The sequence below is a fragment of the Perca flavescens genome, chromosome 21 (genome assembly GCF_004354835.1).
Source record: "Perca flavescens isolate YP-PL-M2 chromosome 21, PFLA_1.0, whole genome shotgun sequence".
Taxonomy (NCBI): domain Eukaryota; kingdom Metazoa; phylum Chordata; class Actinopteri; order Perciformes; family Percidae; genus Perca; species Perca flavescens.
The window spans coordinates 7,284,532-7,305,054 of record NC_041351.1 but is presented as its reverse complement, the minus strand read 5'-3'; the positions used below and the strand labels follow the sequence as shown (position 1 = coordinate 7,305,054).

The 20,523-nt window shown below is 39.6% G+C and overlaps 2 protein-coding genes across 3 annotated transcripts; one reads left to right on the top strand and one right to left on the bottom strand.

Moving 5' to 3' along the window:
• Positions 1-1,211: 1,211 nt before the first annotated feature.
• Positions 1,212-11,589, top strand: LOC114548180 (kelch domain-containing protein 1-like). Its single transcript, XM_028567966.1, has 13 exons — positions 1,212-1,545; positions 2,658-2,728; positions 3,336-3,453; positions 5,103-5,215; positions 5,512-5,602; positions 5,725-5,823; positions 5,981-6,055; positions 6,321-6,379; positions 6,483-6,595; positions 7,069-7,141; positions 7,262-7,346; positions 8,817-8,896; positions 11,213-11,589. The coding sequence occupies exons 1-13, from the start codon at positions 1,444-1,446 to the stop codon at positions 11,346-11,348; spliced, it is 1,215 nt and encodes a 404-aa protein (XP_028423767.1). The 5' UTR covers positions 1,212-1,443; the 3' UTR covers positions 11,349-11,589.
• Positions 11,590-12,575: 986 nt separating this feature from the next.
• Positions 12,576-20,468, bottom strand: LOC114548185 (LIM and SH3 domain protein 1). Of its 2 annotated transcripts, XM_028567976.1 has the most exons (8): positions 20,205-20,468; positions 18,742-18,836; positions 18,455-18,539; positions 16,274-16,381; positions 15,299-15,406; positions 14,007-14,076; positions 13,812-13,900; positions 12,576-12,873 (listed from the first exon to the last, which is right to left on the bottom strand). In XM_028567976.1, exons 1-8 carry the CDS (start codon positions 20,271-20,273, stop codon positions 12,700-12,702), a joined length of 798 nt encoding a protein of 265 aa, XP_028423777.1. In that variant the 5' UTR covers positions 20,274-20,468; the 3' UTR covers positions 12,576-12,699. The 2 variants fall into 2 exon arrangements, with proteins under 2 accessions (XP_028423777.1, XP_028423778.1); XM_028567977.1 differs by lacking the exon at positions 16,274-16,381 and having other exon boundaries at positions 20,205-20,462.
• Between the last annotated feature and the right edge of the window lie 55 nt (positions 20,469-20,523).

Genomic DNA, 20,523 nt, shown 5'->3' with positions numbered 1-20,523 from the left:
GTTTACTCATCAAGTCCATTTTCATATATGCAAAACAGAATACTGCAGTATGCTGTTACTCCTGGTTTGTATTTCTGTTTTGTCATCTCATTTATTATGTATGAAGTATAAATAACCATTTTGAAATAGATATCAGTGTGTTACTTTATGAATCTCTTGTGTTTTACGCATGAAGGCTCTATGGAGATTGAATTTTAAAGGTGTAACGGTGTTATTATTGTTCATGATGGCTCTCTTCCATTGAAGTGCTTCTGGATCCTGCTTTAATATCCGAGTGCCATTTTAAATCTGAACGTACTTTCATTGATTTTTCAATAGTCATTTTTGTTAAGTTAACTATATTTTATTGTGTTTAACATGACATTTTTTATAATTGTACTGATTCAGCAGTGATGAGGAAAACAATAGAGGAAGAAAAATATCAAAGCAACTGCAATAAGTTAAATATGGCAGTGCTACTGGGTTAACAAATGTCATAATATAATGATGACAAAAGTGGTTAATTCCAGGTGAGAGGCATTGAAATGAAAGACTTAGAACAGGATCTCAAATTAAATATATATTTAAAAAAAAAAATTGATGGAATGGAGCCATCGTTAAGGTTATCAATTTCAGCTGTGCTTTTCCTACTATGACATGTCAAAATGTCTGCTGTGAAAATTCAATTTCAATTCAATTCAATTCAATTTTATTTATAGTATCAAATCATAACAGAGTTATCTCGAGACACTTTACAGATAGAGTAGGTCTAGACCACACTCTATAATTTACAAAGCCCCAACAATTACAGTAATTCCATCAAGAGCAAGCATTAGCAGTGGCTATATAAAAAGAGTCCATTGTTGAGGAACAGGCTAAACTTTCATCACATAATGATTGCTTTGCTGGCAGCATGCACAATACCAAAGCTATGGAAGTGCCTCATCATCATGAATGCTATGCACTGATGGTTAATTTAATCAGTCACACCTGTGTTTGATGAGTCAAAATGTGTATTTCTCTGTTGAGCACACTGGCCTGATTACATCCCACTTCATTACATGTGAACTGCAGAAATGGTGTGTAAACTAAAAAGTAGAAATATGCATGAGCTTGATTACAGAGTAAACAACCAATAAACAAGGTAAAATGGTTCAGCCCACTTAATTAGATATTCTAAAGATGTGTGCAGCCCTAAAGGTGTAAAATGACAAAGTGGTTTCCTATAAATAGACTTGCATCACAACAGGGATCATGCTAATGGGAGGAGTAAATCAGGGCAGAAAGCCTGAAAAACACGTTACGCCGACCCACCAATCATTTAGCTTTTCTCTGCATCCGGAACAACAGCAGCAGGTCTCTGCTCTCTGAGCCAACATCCATAGCATTTCCCCTCTCTGGTAATCATTTTAGGTGTTTTTTATTTGAGCGGTAGGTTTGAGAATCAGAGTCCGGTGTTTGGTGATGGATGTTGCTGAGAGAGCCGCCCCGGTGAGCCGGCTGGAGAGAAGCGGCCACACGGCGTTCATAGACAACAACACGCTGTACGTCTGGGGCGGTTACCAGGTAAGAGCCGTCGCTGTGTCGTTGTAGGCTACCTGTGCAGGTAAATCTGCATTATTATTTTTTTCTTTTTATTTTTTTTTTAAGCTTTCATTACCTGTGTCACATCCGGGTACTTTATGTGTCCTTCAGTTAGGCTACTCCAATAGTCAATGATTGCTCCTTTTTTTTTTATTATTTTTTTTTTTTTTTTAAATAATAGCATGGTGAAATTAACAATGTAGGCTAGCCTACCACTTTTCAATGATAGGTCTACTTTAATTGAGTTGCCAGTTTAACATTTAACCAAAACGAATGCAATCTACAACAGTCCTGCAATCAACCCTGCGTAAATGAAGATAAAGCCTAGTTCCGTTTTTGTTGAAACTGTTTTGGAGGATGTTTGTCGCCGTTGAACTTCAGTCTATGAGGGTGCCATTTAACTGGGAGTTAAAGTTATTAACTTACTGGGAGTTATTCTCTCTCTCCGTGTTCCGACCTGGCAGCTACATATTCTGCATGAGGATGAATCATGCTAAAGTTTAAGGCTGATGACATTACATTTCACTCTAAATTTCACTCTGTAGCCTGTTTGTACGATTTCATGCGAGAACTAAAAGTTGATTGAGGTGTTTCTAATATTGTCACAGGCTACGCAGCACAATTCACCAGCAGCCTTTTTTTAAATGACCACACCGCTGAATCGTTACACGTTTTTTTTTTTTTTTTAATACCGTGTATATTCAAATTTAAACATCATAAATGGCTTCATGACGGGAGAACTTGTTGCAGCTTTGATTAGTGTACCTAATAAACTGGCAACCTGAGGGTATATCTGCACAGAGAGCGAGCAAGCGAGAGAGAGCGAGAGAGCGATGTTGAACTACAAAACCTGCAGAAACTCCCAACCGTGACAGCGGAGCAGAGCATGTTTCAACAAAGACTATTTTTTTTCATTCAGACATATCTTGTTGCATCCTGGGTTAACCTACAATTAAACTTCGAATATGGAAAAAAAGAGCCATTAAGATTTAGACTTGTGCACTGAACATCACGCCACTTGACATCCATCCAGAAGCTTTGTTTGGTGGCTTTAAGAGTACAACAGGTTTTCATACTTCTTTTTCCTTTAACAGGTAGTTGCTGGAGAGGACGTCATGTTGCCCAGTGATGAGATATGGCTCTGTGATTTAGACAGCGGGACGTGGTAAGAAAGGAAGAATGCCATTTATCGGTTGATATGAACACTGTGTCACCTTGACATTAAAGCTATGCTTGTTAGTTCTGGATACAGAACTAACAAACAAGATATAAGATACTGTGCAAAAGGCAAGGCAGCTTCATTTGTATAGCACATTTCAGCTACAGGGCAATTCAGAGTGCTTTACATAAAACATTTAAGAGCAAAAAACTATAAAAAATATGAAAACAGGGCTGTCCGGATAACTCAGTTGGTAGAGAGGGCGCCCATATATAGAGGTCTCCTCGACACAGCGGTCCCGGGTTTGACTCAGACTTGTGGCCCTTTCCTGCATGTCATTCCCCCGCCCCCTCTCTCCCTTTCATTTCTTCAGCTGTTGTGTCAATAAAGGTATAAAAGTGCCCAAAAAATTATAAAAACAGATCACATATGAGCTTTTTGGAAGCTTGTATGGGACAACGTATAAGCTGTTGCTCTATAAACGTAATCCACCAGCAATCCTTGCTGTTCCCAGAATGGGCCGGTCCCACCGGCCAGGCTACAGTTGCACCAAAGCTGGCTCTTTCATATCGCCTTTCTTAAATTATTTTTTTTTCTTCCTTTCGTGCCACAGGGAGCGGCGGGAGATCACTGGTGACAAACCCCCAGACTTATCCGGCTTCTGTGGCTCTTATCTTAACGGCACGCTCTACATCTTTGCAGGATGTGACCCCGTTGGACACACAAACCAGGTGACTAGACTACCACAAGCCTGGGGCCTTGTTTGTAAAAGGAGCGGACTCGTCCATTTATCATATCATTACACTGGAGACACTGAGCTGAGCAAGGGCGTAGGGCTTTATTTGGGGGACATGTTAAGTGGGGGGGGGGTTTAAAGTAACACAATGACGGACTGTGACTATTTTGCTCATCGGTTTTCATAAATGTTCTGTGGTTAAACATCTAAAAGCAAAACTCTTATCAGATGGGGACCCCTGGAATTAAATCTTCTCAAATAGTGGTCTAATTTGTGTCAGTTTAGGGGTCCTTGATGTGAAGTTTTTGGGAACTGCTAGTATAGCAATAATTGCTTTTGAGGTTGCATACTGCCACCACCTACTTCACCAAGGCATTAGGCTCGTTCAAGATGAGCAGATCACCTGCGATCGCTGCCCAATGCATGCTGGTTAGATTTGTGTCCGACTTGCTCTGACGTCACGAGCACATGTGGGCAGCGAGAACCTCGCGAGACTGAGACGGTATCTGTTTTTAGAGCTAGGAGCTGCAGTTGCTCTCCAATGACTGCAAGACCCATGGTGTGATAGGGAAATGCCTGGCTCTCAGCTGATCTCAAAGGATTGTGGGTGTGCAGCCGTCTTATTTACATCACTTTTCATGCGCAATACCATGAGTGCCTTCCAGGATTGAAGGTCTAAAAAATGTGCACATTATTCCCACATTTAAACGATTAAATCCAACTTCTCAATGATGGTGTGTCCATAGAGAGGAGAGCATGACTTACATTTCATAAAACATATTTTGAATGTCAGATGTGAAGTTTGTCTTGTTGATCATGTCAAGGCCAGGGTGTGTTCTACAAAAATGCTGTTTTGCCAAGCTCATACCCGACTGTGCAGATTATCCAGCTTGATCATCTAGTCCGATAGCTTTCTGAACCGAGCAAAGGCATTTTATCAAGACTGGCTTTACAGATGCTATTGAAAATAAGACGGAGGTGAATAGTAGACAGGATCAAGCCTTGCATAATTGTCTGCTTTTCCACTTGTTAGGTAGGAAAATGTGGAAATCTTAAAGTGCTCATATTATATTTTTTGGCCTTTTCCCTTTCCTTTATTGTGTTAGATCTTTTTTTTTCACATTTAAACTTTTCCAAAGTGAAAAAGCCCAAAGTCCACCCCAAAGGGACTTACCATCTCCAACAGAAAACACTGTTCCCAAACTGCTCCAAACAGCTCTGTTGTAGTCCAGCCTTTACTTCAGAGACGAACGTAGTCACTTTGTAACACACGTTATAATGCTCGCCTAGCTGCTAGTGTGGCACTCCATGCTCTGCAACTGACTAGCTAGCTGTGCTGACCTAGCTACTTTGCATGTGTGACTCCTAACAAAGATAGTACAGAAGTGAGATGTCTCTCTGTGTAGCTAAAAACAGAGCTCAACACACAGGGTGAAAAGAGGAGCTGCAGCACAACAGTTTTTTTTTTTTTTTTTTTTTTATTTAAATTAAACCACAAACTTATTCTGGTACAACCTCTAAATACAATTTATGAAACTGAAAAGGAGCATAATATGAGCACTTGGTGTTTCAGATCCTCAACAGCCATGAAGGTTTTATTTGTGTGAAACCTTGATGTGATGAATTGAACTCTCCGGTTTGTAGATGTTCAGCATTGACCTTACAGAACAGAACTGCTTGTGGAAGAAAGTGACAGACGCCAAGGGAACGACACCCTCACCGCGAAACAAACACTCCTGCTGGGTTCACCGAGACAGGTCAGTCCTACTCCATTAAACTACTCCCATTAAGAATAGCTAGACAGCTGAGCCTTTTAGCAGCAGTTCACATATTCAACATCAGGGATTTTCACCCTTACTGGACTTTTTTTTTATTTTTTTTTTTTTTAAATGGCAGCTTTGCAGGATAACAAATGTAGCTTCTAATGCCTCAAAGGTTTTTAATTGAGGGATATTATGAAGGGCTGGTAAATGAAATGTTTAAGGATTAGTGATTTCATCTAACTTTCTTTAGTTTGTAGGTTCATGTGAAGTATTTTCTTTTCTTGGTGCAGATTAATCTACTTTGGTGGCTATGGTTGTAAGACTATAGGGGAGGTACGAAACGCATCAACGTCAAGCTTTGTCATGGAAGAGATGTCCTGGGTAAATGATGATCACCAATGTTGTGAACAAAACATTGTGACTCATTCCTGACCGATTTGCCTGTTTGGTTCTCAATATCGTATTACAATCCCTTGTCTTTTTTTTTTTTTTTTTTTTTTTAGACAACAATTGGAAACACGTTATTTAGGTGCTGGGGCTGGAACAATGAAGTCTGTGTTTTTGACACCGATACGGCTACGTGGAGCATGCCAGAGACTCGGGTGAGTGAAACAGGATTTCGTGTCTGAAGTTTAGTTAACCGAGGGCTTCGCATGTATGTCGGCACACATTTCTGTACTATATTCCCTTGTGGGTTTACTTTCAGACATTTTATTAGAACTTTACGGTGTGTATGGTGTGACTATAGTTTATGTCCAGGGTCCTGCTCCTGCCCCCAGAGGCTGCCATGCCAGTGCCCTTCTGATGAACAAAGGTTACATCTCTGGTGGCACGGTGAGTTGGCTTGACGTTGCTAAGGAAGCTTGTATACACTATAGTTAAAAACTGCATATAGCCACAAATCTATAAAGAAATAGTTGTGATTACATGAATGCCCGTTCTGTAAAGAGATGTTGGCGTCTGCATACTTATGGCCGTGACGTGTGTTTGACCATGTAAATGGGTAGCAGCATTTTGACCGTGCACCATGCTAGTGTTGTAGTGAGTTAACACTGTCAGGACTTTACTATTTTTTTTTTCTTCATTTTTTTTAATGCAGGAAACGCCAGAGTTGGACATGTTCTGCTTAGACCTGGAAACATGGATGTGGACTAAATTGTAAAACTTCTAAACTCTAACTGATTCAGTAACCTTTCTTATTAGACAGCTCTTCTTTCCAACGATGTACTGACCTCTGTTGCGTTCTGCTACTTTCAACCAGTGACATCCCTGCGTCCTGTGTACCACCGGGGCGCTCTATGTTCACCATGACGCCCACGTCAGATCACACGCTCTTCATATATGGAGGTCTAGGCACACATGGAAACACTCTCAGTAAGTGCTGGCCCCAGGATAGACCTTGATCTCTAATGTTTCAGTGTTTTAACTCTGCATACTCCAGGTCTTCTCTGCCTCATGGACAGATAATGGTTCAACATGCAAAACCTTCACAAATAAATACAAAACCACCACACAGACATGAAATGAAGCGTCATCGGTCATTGTCTTGGTTGTTTTGGATCTTTGTGGTTTTGTATTTGTGGTTACTTAACTTTCCAATAAGAAATATTAACCTCAAACAAAGGCTTTCACCCTAGAAGATCTGCATTTTATAATCTTCTTAATCCTTCAACTGTTCAACTTTTTTTTTTTTTTTTTTTTTTTTAATCATGCAAGAACATTTTATCAGGCAGCACTAAAAACAAATGACCTCATTATTGCTGCAGTGGTTGGTTTTCCCTGAAATGGTGACGTGAAGCTCTGTTGTTTTTAACTTGTTTTTTATCATCATAATCTATCTCTGCTAGGTGATGCCTGGCAGTTTAACACGCAAAAGAGAGCATGGAACAAGGTGGTGCACCCACACAAGGACAAGCCCAGGTAGTTAACGCCAACTGAAGTTTATTCAGTTTTTTTTTTTTTTTTTTTTTTTTTGTGTAGCTCGTAGTGTTTTTTTTTTGAAAATCATCATTTATTCACCCAAATGTGTGTCTTCCTCAGAGTGTGTCACACAGCGTGCCTGGGAAATGACAATGATGTCGTTGTGTTCGGGGGAAGCAGCAACATGGTCATCGTCATGGACTCGGTATGTGATTTAGAAAACTTTTTTTTTTTTTTTTTTTTTTTTTTTTTTTTTTTAAATTTAGAACTTCCATGGGACAATAACACATTCTGAAGGATTTTGCAGTTTTTCTTTTCCAAACTGAAAGCTTTAATTTTTAGGTCCACAGCGAGGTTTTAATGGATACAATATTTCTTCTTTGGTCTACGTTAGGATTTTTATCAGCAAAAAACACTTTGCTGTTAATAATAATACATGTTTATTTATATAGCACTTTACATGGTACTCAAAGACACTTGACAGTAAAACCAGCACATTAAAAACAGATAAGCAATAAAACAACACAAAACAAGCATAATGAAAGCAATTTTAAAAACTATAAAACCAGTAACTATCAGGTGAGAAATGTAAGACAACTGTATGTGGAAAGTAATCTGAAGAGGTGTGTTTTGAATGTATCCAGAGCAGTACAGTGACAGATGTGTATGGGTAGAGAGCTCCAGAGGGAGGGGGCTGCAATGGTGAAAGCTCTGTCAAGCACTGTGCTTGGTCTTCAGTGGTGGGGAGAGGAGGTTACGGGAGAGAGAGAGAGAGAGAGAGGGAGATTGTGGTGGTGGCGCAGGTCTGTGAGGTAGGAAGGAGCCTGGTTATGGAGGGCTTTGTGGGGGAGGAGGACTTTAAACCCTGAATTCCTTGTGTAATGTTCACTTGTCATTTGTCAAGTGAACCAATTATAGCTCAGCGATTTAACATGTGTTGCATAAAATCTTAAGTGATTTAAGGACTCAAAGTTTGAAGTGCACACACAGTATGTGGTAATGGTTCACATGTTAAAGATATACAGCTCTGTTTTTGTTTCCTTAAGGGCAGAAGAGGGCTAAATTACTGAAATGTGTAGGTTTGATAGGTTTAGATGAATCGTGGAAAAATGTTGCCACATTTTGTAAAACACTGAAATCTGTTTAGGGAAGGTACAGAAAACTGTTTACAGCCATCTTAGCGGCTTTAACAGGTACAGGTATGTTTACAATGTTCAAGATCTTAGCCTGCATGGTAACATGCTAATATTTTCTAATTGGCACTTAACACAAAAGGTGAGCCTTAAGTTTGCAGGGATTTTATCAAAGTTGGACAAAATGAGAAATTGAAGGGAAAAGTGAAATTTGAACTGAAAGCCTGAGGTAAAAGTCAGGGAATTCATCCTCTGGAGACCATGCACACCTGTAGAAACGTTTTGTGCCAATCCAGTCAGCAGTTGTAGAGATGTTTTCAGTCTGGGCCACTGACATTACCATCCATAGACCTAGTTTAACCCACAGTTTGACTTTTTTTTTTTTTTTTTTTTTTTTTTTTTTTTTTTCCTCAGCCCAAAATTAGTTATTCACCATTTTTAAGAGGCTGAAACTTTCAAAGTAGGGAAAATAATACCAGTATTTCATCGGTCAGCCGGTCTTATGTGATATTTATTTTTTTATTGTCAAACCTCTTTATCAGGTGGCTGTTCTGGTGGCTCCTTCAGATAATCACTGCAGAGATGTGATCATTTTTCAGGCTGAGCCGTACTCCCTCTTCAGGTACGTTGAACCTCCACATATCCGCTTTGAATTCATATTTGGTTTCATAGCATTTCTTACTTTCTGTTGTCTCTCTCACACTTTGTGTGCATAGGCAGCATGCGCCAGTTTGCACGTCCTCTCCTTTCACACATGATTAAGCAGTTTTAACAAAGTCCACAGAGACTCTTTTCAAACGCTATTTATACCCTTGCCCTGTTGGACCTGTGTGTGCTGCAGGAGAACATGGTGTTATGCTAATGAGCTCAACCATATTACGTATGGTTGACTGGTGTCTGCAGCCCGATTATGTGGGATGGACCTAAATGACTCACTTGAGATTAAATAGTTAAGGTGTAGTATTGTGGTCATTTTATCCCTAGAACACTTGGTGATATGCAAGTTAATTTTCTGGAAACCAATGGAAGTGTTTTTGTATAATTTTGTTTTGATCAGATGAGGTTAAAGTTGTAAGTCAATACTGTCTGAAAGAGAAATGTTGACCTCATGATGGTGCTTGGTAAAAGGTATTGGAACTCATCCTGCTGGAAACATGACTGGGGGGAGGCAAAGCAGAACCAGTTGGAATATTTTTATTTTTTTATTTGCAAAAGCTGATTTAGAGAAAATGCCTGATTGTTGGTGGTGAAGGCAGATTTGCAGGGCATCTCGTGTTGGCGGAGCGCCACCTTGTGTCGGTTTCACACGGGTCGGACCTAGTTGGCAGGGAGCATGCCTTGCTGCCCCGTGTGCTGGTTGCAGCCGAACATCCACGTCTAAAGCCCCTGACACACAACCCCATAATTGTCTGTCGGACAGTCTGGAGAAGTCTCAAAATCTGACAAATCTCAAACGGACCTTTTTGTAGATCTGAAATGAAGACCGATTCAGCAACTGTATGCCCTATTTCTCACTTAAAATGTTTTCTGAAACACGTTTTCACTGAAATATTTTCGTAAAATAAGAGCGTATTTCAAACAAGCCAGCCATTGCTATTGGCTGGAGAAGCCAGACCCACATGTTCATCATTTCTGGTTTTCATTTTTTATATTGCGTCTCGCGCACACTCAAAACATACACTCAAGACGGTGTCGCTTCGGCACTTTAGACCTCGAGGAGCGGACTGATCAGTCGGACTGCCTTGTCTGCCGACGGTCAGCGGTCTGGTTAGTGTTGGGCTTTAAGAGCAGATCGCCTTCCTGCAGAGAAACTTCATCTGCCGCAAATCTGTACACGGCCTGGTAATGATGGCGCTGGGTGAAAGGGGAAATGTATTGGAATTCATCCTGCTGGGAACATGACTGTATCTGTCATGGTAATCCTTCCAGTAGTTGTCAAGAAATTTCACTAAAAATCAACCTCCACTGTGGCTTGAATCCCAATCCATCCAGTAGATGTATTAGTCTGCAACAAAGTGGTGGACCAATTGACATTGCTGTCTCTAAATTCACCTAAAATTAGCACTTGCATTATGTGCTTCTTGCAGCCTACATGACCAATTTTATTGTGTAAATTCTGGTTGATCAACCCACTGATGGTCCAAAGTGAAATATCTCAACTATTACGTGACTTGTCATTAAATTTGGTGCATACATTTGGGATTTACAGAGGGATGAATTCTAATTTTGTAAAAACTGCAGTCTGGGAAATGCTAGAAACTAGGATAGAGGTAGGTTATGGGTGTTATGAGGAAAATTGGTACTCAAAATGCATACTTCACAAAGTGTGTTTAAAGTTTACAGAAATTATAACCCAAAGTTAACCTGAACGTAGTCTCGCTTTGCCAGACCATCCACACGCTGTGACGCGGAGGAGGATCTGGCGAGTCCACACAGAATTCCAGGATGGGAGAAAAATGTCCTTTGGTTTATTGTTATTTCTTTAAACCAATCATCTTGGGCGGTGCTAAGCACCGGCCGGAGCAACTGCAAAATAGCCGTGTGAGAGAGAACTCCGATTGGACAGTCTAGCTAGCGGTTTCAATTTACCATGCCGAAATCTGAGGAGCAGTTAACCATAGTCCTCATAAATCCACCGGCGTTTAAAATTCCAACAAAAAAGAAAGCAGAAGGAAACTGAAATTGGCAAAATGCATGCATCCTGCAGCACCGGAGCAATCTCGGAAGTGGAATGTTGTGGATATAGACTAAACTGAACGATACGTTTTTGGAAGCAGTCCAGAAAGCAAATTCCTGAAATCAAGGAGAATGGAAACCTTCAACCAAATGTTGGGCTATAATAATTAATGCAACCAGTTGTCTGAGCAGGGCTACAGACTGTACACACTATATAATAGTCTTGGAGCATCTGAACAGTGGTGTTTTCTTTCCTCTCTAGATTGTGTGAAGACTTCATAGGAAGAAACCCCAAGCTGTTTGGGAAGTATCTGGACTGGCTTCCGTCAAAGATACACAACAAAATCGACAAGCGAGTGGCTTTTTTCTCTGCTATGAAGCCTGTTCATACAGCTTGAAGAGGACTGGTTTGTTTTTTAGAATCTGAGCCAGTCAATTGTTACAAAAGTTTATTTTCTTTGTCGAGTTTTGTGTTTAATGATTTAAAAAAAATGTACTGTTTTAACTTAAGACACATTTTTGTACATTTCTTTGCCTTTTATTTTAAACAAGCGGTTTAGCTTTGGTTAAATTTTACTCCAGGTAGAGATTTGATGTGCAATCTGTTTTTGAATAAAGATAATGATATTTTGTATTGGACTGGTGTTTTATCAAACTCATTACATTTACTACAAGTACTGTAGTAAAATACAATCTGAGGTACTTGTCCTTTTTTTTTTGTTTTTAGTATTTCCATTTTCTGCAACTTTGACTCCACAACATTTCAGAGGCATATATTGTAGTTTTTACTCTACTACATTTTATAGGGAAATTGTGAATGCAGGACTTTTACAACAGTATTTCTACACTGGTCTTGCTGCTTTTCCTAAAAATAAAATTGTAGAGTACTTCTTCCACTGCACTCAATTTTCTCAATGAACAATTCAGTAATCAATTGGGCATACAACAAAAAATAGCAGAATTATCATCTTCAGGCCTCTTAAAAAAACAAAACGCACTTGCATATTTAACTTTTAATCAAATCAGCCTAAATGATCATAATTGTGTCAAATGGGTTGTAGAAACTCTTTTAACTGCAGAACATTTGACACTTTACTGCATCAGTTTCTGTCAGGAATGCCCTTTTACTGCTGAAGAACATGTCACTAAAGGTTTCCTGAGAAAGAAAGTAAATGTGGGAAGTATAGTTAAAATGCTGTAGGTTTAACCTTTCTTCCATTTTGTGAATTGATTCCCTCTGCCTTACTCTTACTTCCTTTTTTGTGAGTTTCAGTTAGACACTTCAACCTTATTACTGCTCTTCCCTTAAAGGGCTACTTCACTGATTAGCATTAAGCTTTGTGTCAGTAGAAAGCGGGTAGTATTGTTGAATGATCGTGCTTCCCTCCCTCATGTCCTCCTGATATGAGAGATAGCTGTATTATGTGTCTGGAAACCCTCAGATGACTCAAAAATCGTCATTTTGCGTCATTGGAGGCTTTTTTGGCTAGAGACTAAAGTATCCCTTTAAGTGAAATCTCACTAATCTCATTTTTCAAGAAACTTATGACCACACCACTACCTCTTTTTTTAACTTAAATTTCAAAATCCTACCTCTGGGGGAAGGCAAGAAGAAGCAGAACCAGTTGAGGGATTTTTTTTTTTCTTTTCATTTGCAAAAGCTGATTTAGAGAAGACGCCTGATTGTTGGTGACAGCAGATTCGTAGGGCATCTCGTGCTGGAGGAGGGCCACCTTGTGTCTCTTTGTTTCACACGGGTCGGACGTAGTTGGCAGGGAGCATGCCTCGCTGCCCCGTGCGCTGGTTGCATCCGAACATCCACCCTTCATCTATCTGCTCCACGTCTAAGAGCAGATCGCCTTCCAGCAGAGAAACTTCATCTGCTTCTGCTGCCGCATAGCTGTACACGGCCTGGTAACGTTTCTGTGGAGTTGATTCAATCAAAAAAAACGCACACACAGAGGAAATGAATTGAAATTAAAAAGCTGACCTATTATTAAACATCACAAATTAAATACATTTAAACAAATAGAAGTCTGAAAAAGTCCTAAGAGATCCAAGTAGTGGAAAGTATTAAAAAGATACTGAAATTGGTGATGCCACAATTTCCCATTGCAGCCCAGTTAAGGGAAGACACTACAATTGAAAATAGGGAAAATATTTTAACTAACAGATATCTCCATGAAACTTCCCCAGTTGATTACTTACATTAAGTCAATAATTGTTTCTGAAATTTTATGTTTAATTATGCAAATGAGGCATTGTCTAATGGTGCTAATTTGCATAAATAATGGCGTTTCAGTATTTTTCAACTTGGACCCTGTTTCCCGCACGGAGCAACGGCGCCTCTACAAAATAGCCTCAGGAAGCAACTTGTTTTGGTGGAACGTGTACGTTCAAAAGTTGTTTTAGTCGTGCAACAGAAAACTGAGGACAGATAGTCTAGCTTTTTTGTTTAACATAAGACAGCCCCGAAATCCCCATCACCAAAAACCAGACTCCATGTAAATAAACGGTAATTTTATCATTGTAAAAGACACATCGTTCAAGTCAACAAACAATATTAAACTCAAAATCAAAAGCCGTCTTGTTGGCTTTATACACGCTAAAAGTACTGATTATTTACGTGGAGTCTGGTGGGTTTGGTGATGGTGACAAAATCTTAAAGATCTTACTCTTTAACAAAAAGGTCTATCTCTGTAGAGATCCTTTCTATAATGTCGTGAGCCTGGCAGCCCTAATATATATATATATATATATATATATATATATATATATATATATATATATATATATATATATATATATAAAGTGTCCGGATACTTTTGGCCCCATAGTGTATGTTTATGTATTAGTCTTACCCCTCCACCAGGTGGTGCTACAGCAGCAGGACGCATCTGCCCGACCGGCTGGCTGAATCTCCCAGGGTTGGATGGTTGTTCCTCATAGTCTACACAGACACACACACACACACACACACAGTTAATACAAATATACACTGTTAAATATGGTTATTTAGAGGAGTGTGTCTCAAAAAGTGTAAGGATGTTTCTTACCTTGTCTGTTCTCAGGAGGAGGTGCGTCACTTCGAATCCTGCTCTTCTCAAAATCTTCATGGTACTTTATCTGCACGCACAAGCAGCCACATGTGCATGTTAAAACCACATCAAATGTGACTGTCAGTTGCTCACCATTTGACATGGTGCTGAGACATGGGGGGGGGGGTGTTTATGATATGAAGGCAACAGTTTTAGTAGAGAAGAAACGTACTTTAAGCCTCCGTGTTTTAAGTTTTCAGATTTGGTGCGTTTTATTTCCTCACACTTTACAGAAACAGGAGAGGATGAAATGTACAAATCAAAACCCATAATGTGAAACGAGTAATGTTATATATCTACAGCAAAATGTTTTATTAATCATTCAATGTGAAAAAGTTTGATTATTCACTTTATTTACTTCTTGGACACTATGACCTTCTATATGCAGCCTTTTGGTGAGAATCTTTGTTCAGATAGTTCTCGCTGTGTCCTCGCTGTGTCCTCAACAGACCTCAGGAGGAGCAAACAGAGAGGATGATGTAAAAAGCTTGTGAGTGAGAGAAAGAAAGAGAAAGAATTAGGGTTGGATAGAGGGAGAAATAAAGGAGGGAAGGACAGAAAGAAAGAAGTAAGGGTTGGGAGAAAGAAATAAAAAAAAAAGAAGGAAGCTCCCAGTGGAAAAGGAAGGTAGCAGCTTTTGCCTTTTTCACATGCAGCTTATCACCCGTCATTCCTTTCTGCAACCAGAGCTCTCGAGAGAAAAAAGAGAAAGTGTGTTCAGTGTTTCAGTGTGTGTGTGTGTGTGTGTGTGTGTGTGAGTGAGCGAAAGCAGCAGAGAGCAGACGTTCACTTTGTGTCCACAGCTGAGAGTCTGACCATATAGGGCAGCTGGCCCTCAGTGGACGAGGAGAAATGTCTGAAATGTGTCTCTGTGGGATCTGAACTCTCCACTGCTGCCTGCAGCAGTTTGTTCCCCCTCTGCTCGTGTCCCAGCTTGCTGTAAAGCACCAGTCCTCAAATCTACCACCGTGTTATTGGACTGGGATGTCTTCCTGTCGGATCTCAGGGGAAATGGCTCGACTTGATGACACGTACTGCTTGTTTTTTGTCCCTTATGTAAAAGTGTTTAAAAAAAAAAACTGTGAAGTTAGATTAAGGATTTCTTCTCTGAGTTCTGGTGTACCAGATGTCTTTAAGTGAAAAATTTGTTTCTAAAAGGTTGATTTACAAAAAGATAAGTTAATTGAATCTGCATGACATGGTGAGAAAAATATGTTGTTTTGTGAACCGAGCTGTGAAGAGTTTCTTACGTTACTGATCTGGTCTTGCGTCTTCTTCACTCTCTGCATCTCCGGAGTGTCGACCACCACGCTGAAACCTTTCCCCTTGTTCTTTTCAAAGTCCTCCTTGTAAAGAGCCTGAAATGTACAGTTAATTCTAATATTAAATCAATCTTATTTTAGAGGAATAGTACAATATTTGGGGAAATACGCTTATTGGCTTTCTTGCCGAGAGTTATACGAAAAGATAAATCCTTTTTTTCATGTCTGTACGCTACATATATGGAGCTTCAACCAGGAGCTGGTTAGCTTAGCTTAGCTTAGCATAAAGACTGGAAACAGAGGGAAACAGCTAGCTTGGCTCTGTCCTTAAGTAATAAAATCTGCCTACAAGCTCTTCTAAAAATCACTTCTTTTCAGGGATAACTATTTCTCCCATTTCCAGTCTTTATGCTAAGCTAAGCTAAGCTAACCTGCTGCTGGCTGTAGTGAGAGTGGTCTCAATCTTCCCATCTAACTCTCAGCAAGAAAGCGAAGATTGCTGACAAGTATACGTTAAACACATAACTGGAGTGAAACCGTTTCATTAAATTATATATTGATGTTATATTTAAAATTCATGCACATTTGTATCCTTCACATAAAGTTCTAAGCTGCATTCATGGTGTGTTGGCATCAGTTGAATGTCATCTCGCTGTTACAAAATGGTAAGTAATAAACACATTGGCAGCAACGATAAATTCAACATAACCTGAATGCAGCATATAATAAAAAAAAAAAAAACTAACGAATGATTTAACAAGCAAGTTCACATGTTAAGGGACAGATATTTATAAAAGTGCATGTAGACATGCAGACACACACATAGACATACAAAGTTAGAGGTTGGAAAGACGTCACATCTAAAACTTTGACGGAGTGTTATGGCTACATAGAGATGTACGATTATTTTTTGTTATTAGATTATTCGATGCTCTGCGTTTTTTTGAGGCGAACCAGACATACGTGACTGATCTGGTCTTGCGTCTTCTTCACTCTCTGCATCTCCGGAGTGTCGACCACCACGCTGAAACCTTTCCCCTTGTTCTTTTCAAAGTCCTCCTTATAGAGCGCCTGTAAATTGTGATTCATCATGGATTTAAGAAACTCAGCCTTTGAATTGATCTCCGCGTGGTTAACTTCTCAGCCCAAAAAGGGGAGATTCTCCGAAATGACAAAAACTATAGATTAGATATTCTAAAAGGTAGAACGCACACTTTTACTAAATGGGATTCACAAATAAACAGCAACACACACGTTCTGTCCTTTAAACAGTTATGTGTCAGTATTCCTTCTAACTTTAGGCCCGGGGGGGGACACTTGCAACATTAAACAAAGCCAGCCAAAATGTTAACTTGAAAGTAAATCTGAGATACACACACATTGCACACACACACACACACACACACACACACAGTGAGTCATGTTCTTGCTATGAAGAATATGCTGTCTCAGTAAGAGAGCTTGACTGCCGAGACTTTTATGGTTATAAACAATGAACTGGGTTGGACGAGACGACACGAGAGGGCAAAGAAAGAGAGAGTGAGAGAGAAAGAAAGAAAGAAAGAGAGTGAGAGAGAGACAGAAAGAGGAAACTCCTGGTGTAAATTAGATCTTGATGTTATCCTAACAATCATGTAGCATAATAACATAGTTATGTTACATGATAGTTTAAAAGGCTTTTAACCAAAAATGGAGCTGGTCTGTGTGGTTACATCAGATGCTTGTTTCAGATATTTAGTCCCTTTTTACATCCTGTGTGTTTCCTGAAAAATCATTTGGTGCCTTCAATAGGCCTACAATTCATTCACATTTGTAAAGAGCTTGAAGTCGCTATGGTTACCTCCTGTTTTTGGTTCAGTCGGTTTGTCTGTTTGTCTGTCAGCAGGACTACGGAAAAACTACAGCCCCAGTTTTCTTATGAAACTTGGTGGAAGGGTGTAGCATGTGCCATGAAGAACCCACTGCATTTTAGAGCGGATCTAAATTACGGAGCAAAAACACAAATTATTTGACCCTTTCGTTAACGTTGGCGCGGCCTTGGCCGAGGTCTGCGCTCTCCGAGTGCCCTTCTAGTTTCCCCTGTGAAGATGAGTCTGTGGTTCCTACCAAACAGTAATGTGTGTGGTTTCTTAGTGCACAATGACAACTAAACTTTCAAAAAATAGGACAATGGCGATGGATTTTTTCTTTTTTTTTTTGTGTGCAAAGCTGCGCCTGCACGTTATTGGATCGGTTAAACCTTCGCCTTTCAGGTCGTAGCGATCCATTGAGAGTCACTAAGATAGAGCCGGGAGTCGATTAACCTAGATTAGGCATATGACTTGAAGCAGGTGGAAACAGCTAGCCTAGCTCTTTTTCAAAGTAAAACAAAAAATTTAAATATTGATATTCCAACAGCAGGCCATGAAGCACATAGACATTTCAACAGATTTGCCTCTTCTCTGCAGATTAAACATTCCGTTTTACAAACAGTTTGGCAAGTGATATAAAGTTAAACAAAACAAGAAAAATGCAGCATTTAAAGTACGAACTGATGATTTGACTTTTAGCCAAATGTTTGCTGGGTAAAAAAAAGCTTGGTCTCTAAATGTTGAGTGACAAGACAATCCCTACAGCTAGATTCACACTGTAAAGGAATCTCTTTCATCTCGTGACTTGGAGGACTTAACCCTTTTCGGGGATCAGGTTAATTTACTGGCATGAACAGTGTGACGAGATTAGAGATTAAGAACAGTGAAGGCAGGAAAGGAGGTTGAGTTGATCCGGGGCCACAGTTGAATCCGAAAGGAAGACGAGATTTATACATTCACACTTTATAAAGCTCAGATTTTTGGTCAGGTTGTTTGAGTTAAATCTCAGATCTTTATCAAAGTCAAGCTTGCATGTTCTCATTTTAGTATTCGGTCAAATTTAAGGGCTCATTTGATTCAATTAAAGGAATCCGATTGTCCTGAGCGGTGTGTCCTCGTCTCCTGCTGTGAGACAGACAGAGAGCTGAGTGAAGGAGACAGGTGAAGAGGGGAAGATGTACCGAGTCATGACAAGGAGATTAGAACGAGTGTCTCTGCCGGTGATTGAAAGCATTGACGGAGCAGGAGTGATAGCAGAGACAGAGGACTGATCTGTGATCTGTGGGCGTCTCACCTGACTGTTGAGCATGCTCTGTTGTTTGAGACGCAGATTCTCGGGGGTGTCGGCCACTATGGTGAAGGAGGTTTTGGGGTAATGCCTGAAAGAAGAGAAAAAGGTACAAACACAATATGGAATGTAGATTTATAATAATACCATAATGTCTGTATACATATTGTAGCTGTGGTCACAATTTTGCGATGAAATAAAACTACAAGATCATTCAGAAAGGCATCCACACAGAATAGGGTTGTCTGAACTGTTTTAAGCATCAGGATGATCAGTGTGGTGTAAACACTCACATACTGCAGTAAGGCTTCTTCTCAAAGCCTTTGTAGGTTGTCATGCTCAGGGCCATCTTGCATACCTCGCAGCTGAAACAACCTTTGTGCCAATACTAGAGGAGGCAAAAATAAGAGATACGTGTCAGATATTTAGAATTATTTTTCCATTTTGCTGATTATTTAAAGCTGGTGTAGTTAGGTTTTTTGGCGTCATCGGGCAAAGATTCGATAATAACCTCACAGCTTAATATCATTTGAATTTTCTGAGGGAAAACTAAACTTCTGCACCTCCTCTTGGCTCTGTTTTCAGGCTTTAGAAAACCCGTGTCATTATCGGCGAAGCATTTCAGAGATGCAGAGAAAACGTTGCTTATCTTTTAGCCTTCTGCTAGTATGTCATCTTAAAGAATTACTAAATTACGACATGAGAATGATTATTGTTTGGTTAGATGTGTATAAATTAAATCTGTTACTGCCAGTTGCCAGATTAAGGTACTCCAACTCCCCCAGTTACCTGTTAACATGATGGATTTTTTTTGGGTTAATGCCAAGAAAGGAAACATTTTAGTAGCACAATACAAGACGTTGTTGGTGTATAGGCCACTTTAATGAAATTCCACAATAAAAGGTGCAAAAAAAAAAAAAACTTTACTACGAGGAACCATTTTAGAGGAAATTCAAAAACACTGTTTTGATCAGATTATGTTGCTTCAATTGGGTCCTTATTTTTTGCCCCTGTACTCAGAGTTTTGTTGTCGTTATCTGGTTGTAGTCACATCTTAATTAACTGATAACAAACACACACACACACACACACACACACACACACACACTGTTTATGTGCTCTGTCCTTTTTCAACATTTGTTTCTGGCTAATGTTTATCTTCCGGATGTGGTTTCTCTCCTCATCACTCCCTAATGTGTGTTTCTGTGCGACTTTTTGTGTGTATGCAGCATGTGTACATGTGTAGTTATAGCCACATAATCAGCCAGATCATTTCATATAGTTGTCTACAGAAAGATACTGTGGCATTAAATACAACATTATTTGTTAAAATGAGATATGTGCCGTCATAGCAATAACAAATAGTCTTACCAAACAGTTGGTGACGCCAAAGTAAACATCACATAGGAGAGAAAGACTACCTGTCTGACCATTTTAATACTTTAAAAGCAATTTGACGACTTGCAATGTATTTTGATTTCAATTGCTGAATCAAATACAGTCAACAGATTTTTTTTTCCCTGAAAGAATACTGCTCACTTTTATGAGAAGTCTGCAACACAGAACATACAACTGTTTTAACCAAAGAGCTACAATGATAGTCAGGTGAAGAGTTATATAGTACTATAAATAAACAATACTACACGTATATGAAACTAAAATATTATAGACTAAATACGTATATCAGTGAAATGTGTAATAGCCTATCAAAGTGATATTTGGTTGGTGAATTCGGGTTAGACTTGCATAACCTTACCTTATCAAGGCAATTTATTTTTTCTGTGGGATAAACTGGCTTATTGCATCTTCCACAGGGCGGATTCATGATCGCGCAGGGATTCCTCAAACCCCCCAAAAACAACAACTAACTGATAAAAAAGTTATAAAAAATATCAATTCAGAAGTTAAGTACAGACTGTGATGAGCAGCGGGTACGCGAACTGCCGTCGTCTTCTTCGCCTGCAGGCATTCGGGCGAGGAGGAGTCACTTATACATCCATGGGAGTCAAGCGTGAAGCACGAAGCCTTCATGGTGCCTTCAGAAAGCGTCGGATATAGGAAGTTTCACTTGTTGT

Excerpts from the sequence above, each read along its gene's own strand:
- LOC114548185 (XM_028567976.1), bottom strand. The coding sequence starts at position 20,273 with ATGAATCCGCCCTGTGGAAGATGCAATAAGCCAGTTTATCCCACAGAA. Across the intron at positions 16,382-18,454 it reads AGAGCATGCTCAACAGTCAG|GCGCTCTATAAGGAGGACTT; the intron begins GTGAGACGCCCA and ends CACAATTTACAG. Across the intron at positions 13,901-14,006 it reads TCCTCCTGAGAACAGACAAG|ACTATGAGGAACAACCATCC; the intron begins GTAAGAAACATC and ends GTGTCTGTGTAG.
- LOC114548180 (XM_028567966.1), top strand. The coding sequence starts at position 1,444 with ATGGATGTTGCTGAGAGAGCCGCCCCGGTGAGCCGGCTGGAGAGAAGC. Across the intron at positions 1,546-2,657 it reads ACGTCTGGGGCGGTTACCAG|GTAGTTGCTGGAGAGGACGT; the intron begins GTAAGAGCCGTC and ends TTCCTTTAACAG. Across the intron at positions 7,347-8,816 it reads TGGTCATCGTCATGGACTCG|GTGGCTGTTCTGGTGGCTCC; the intron begins GTATGTGATTTA and ends CCTCTTTATCAG.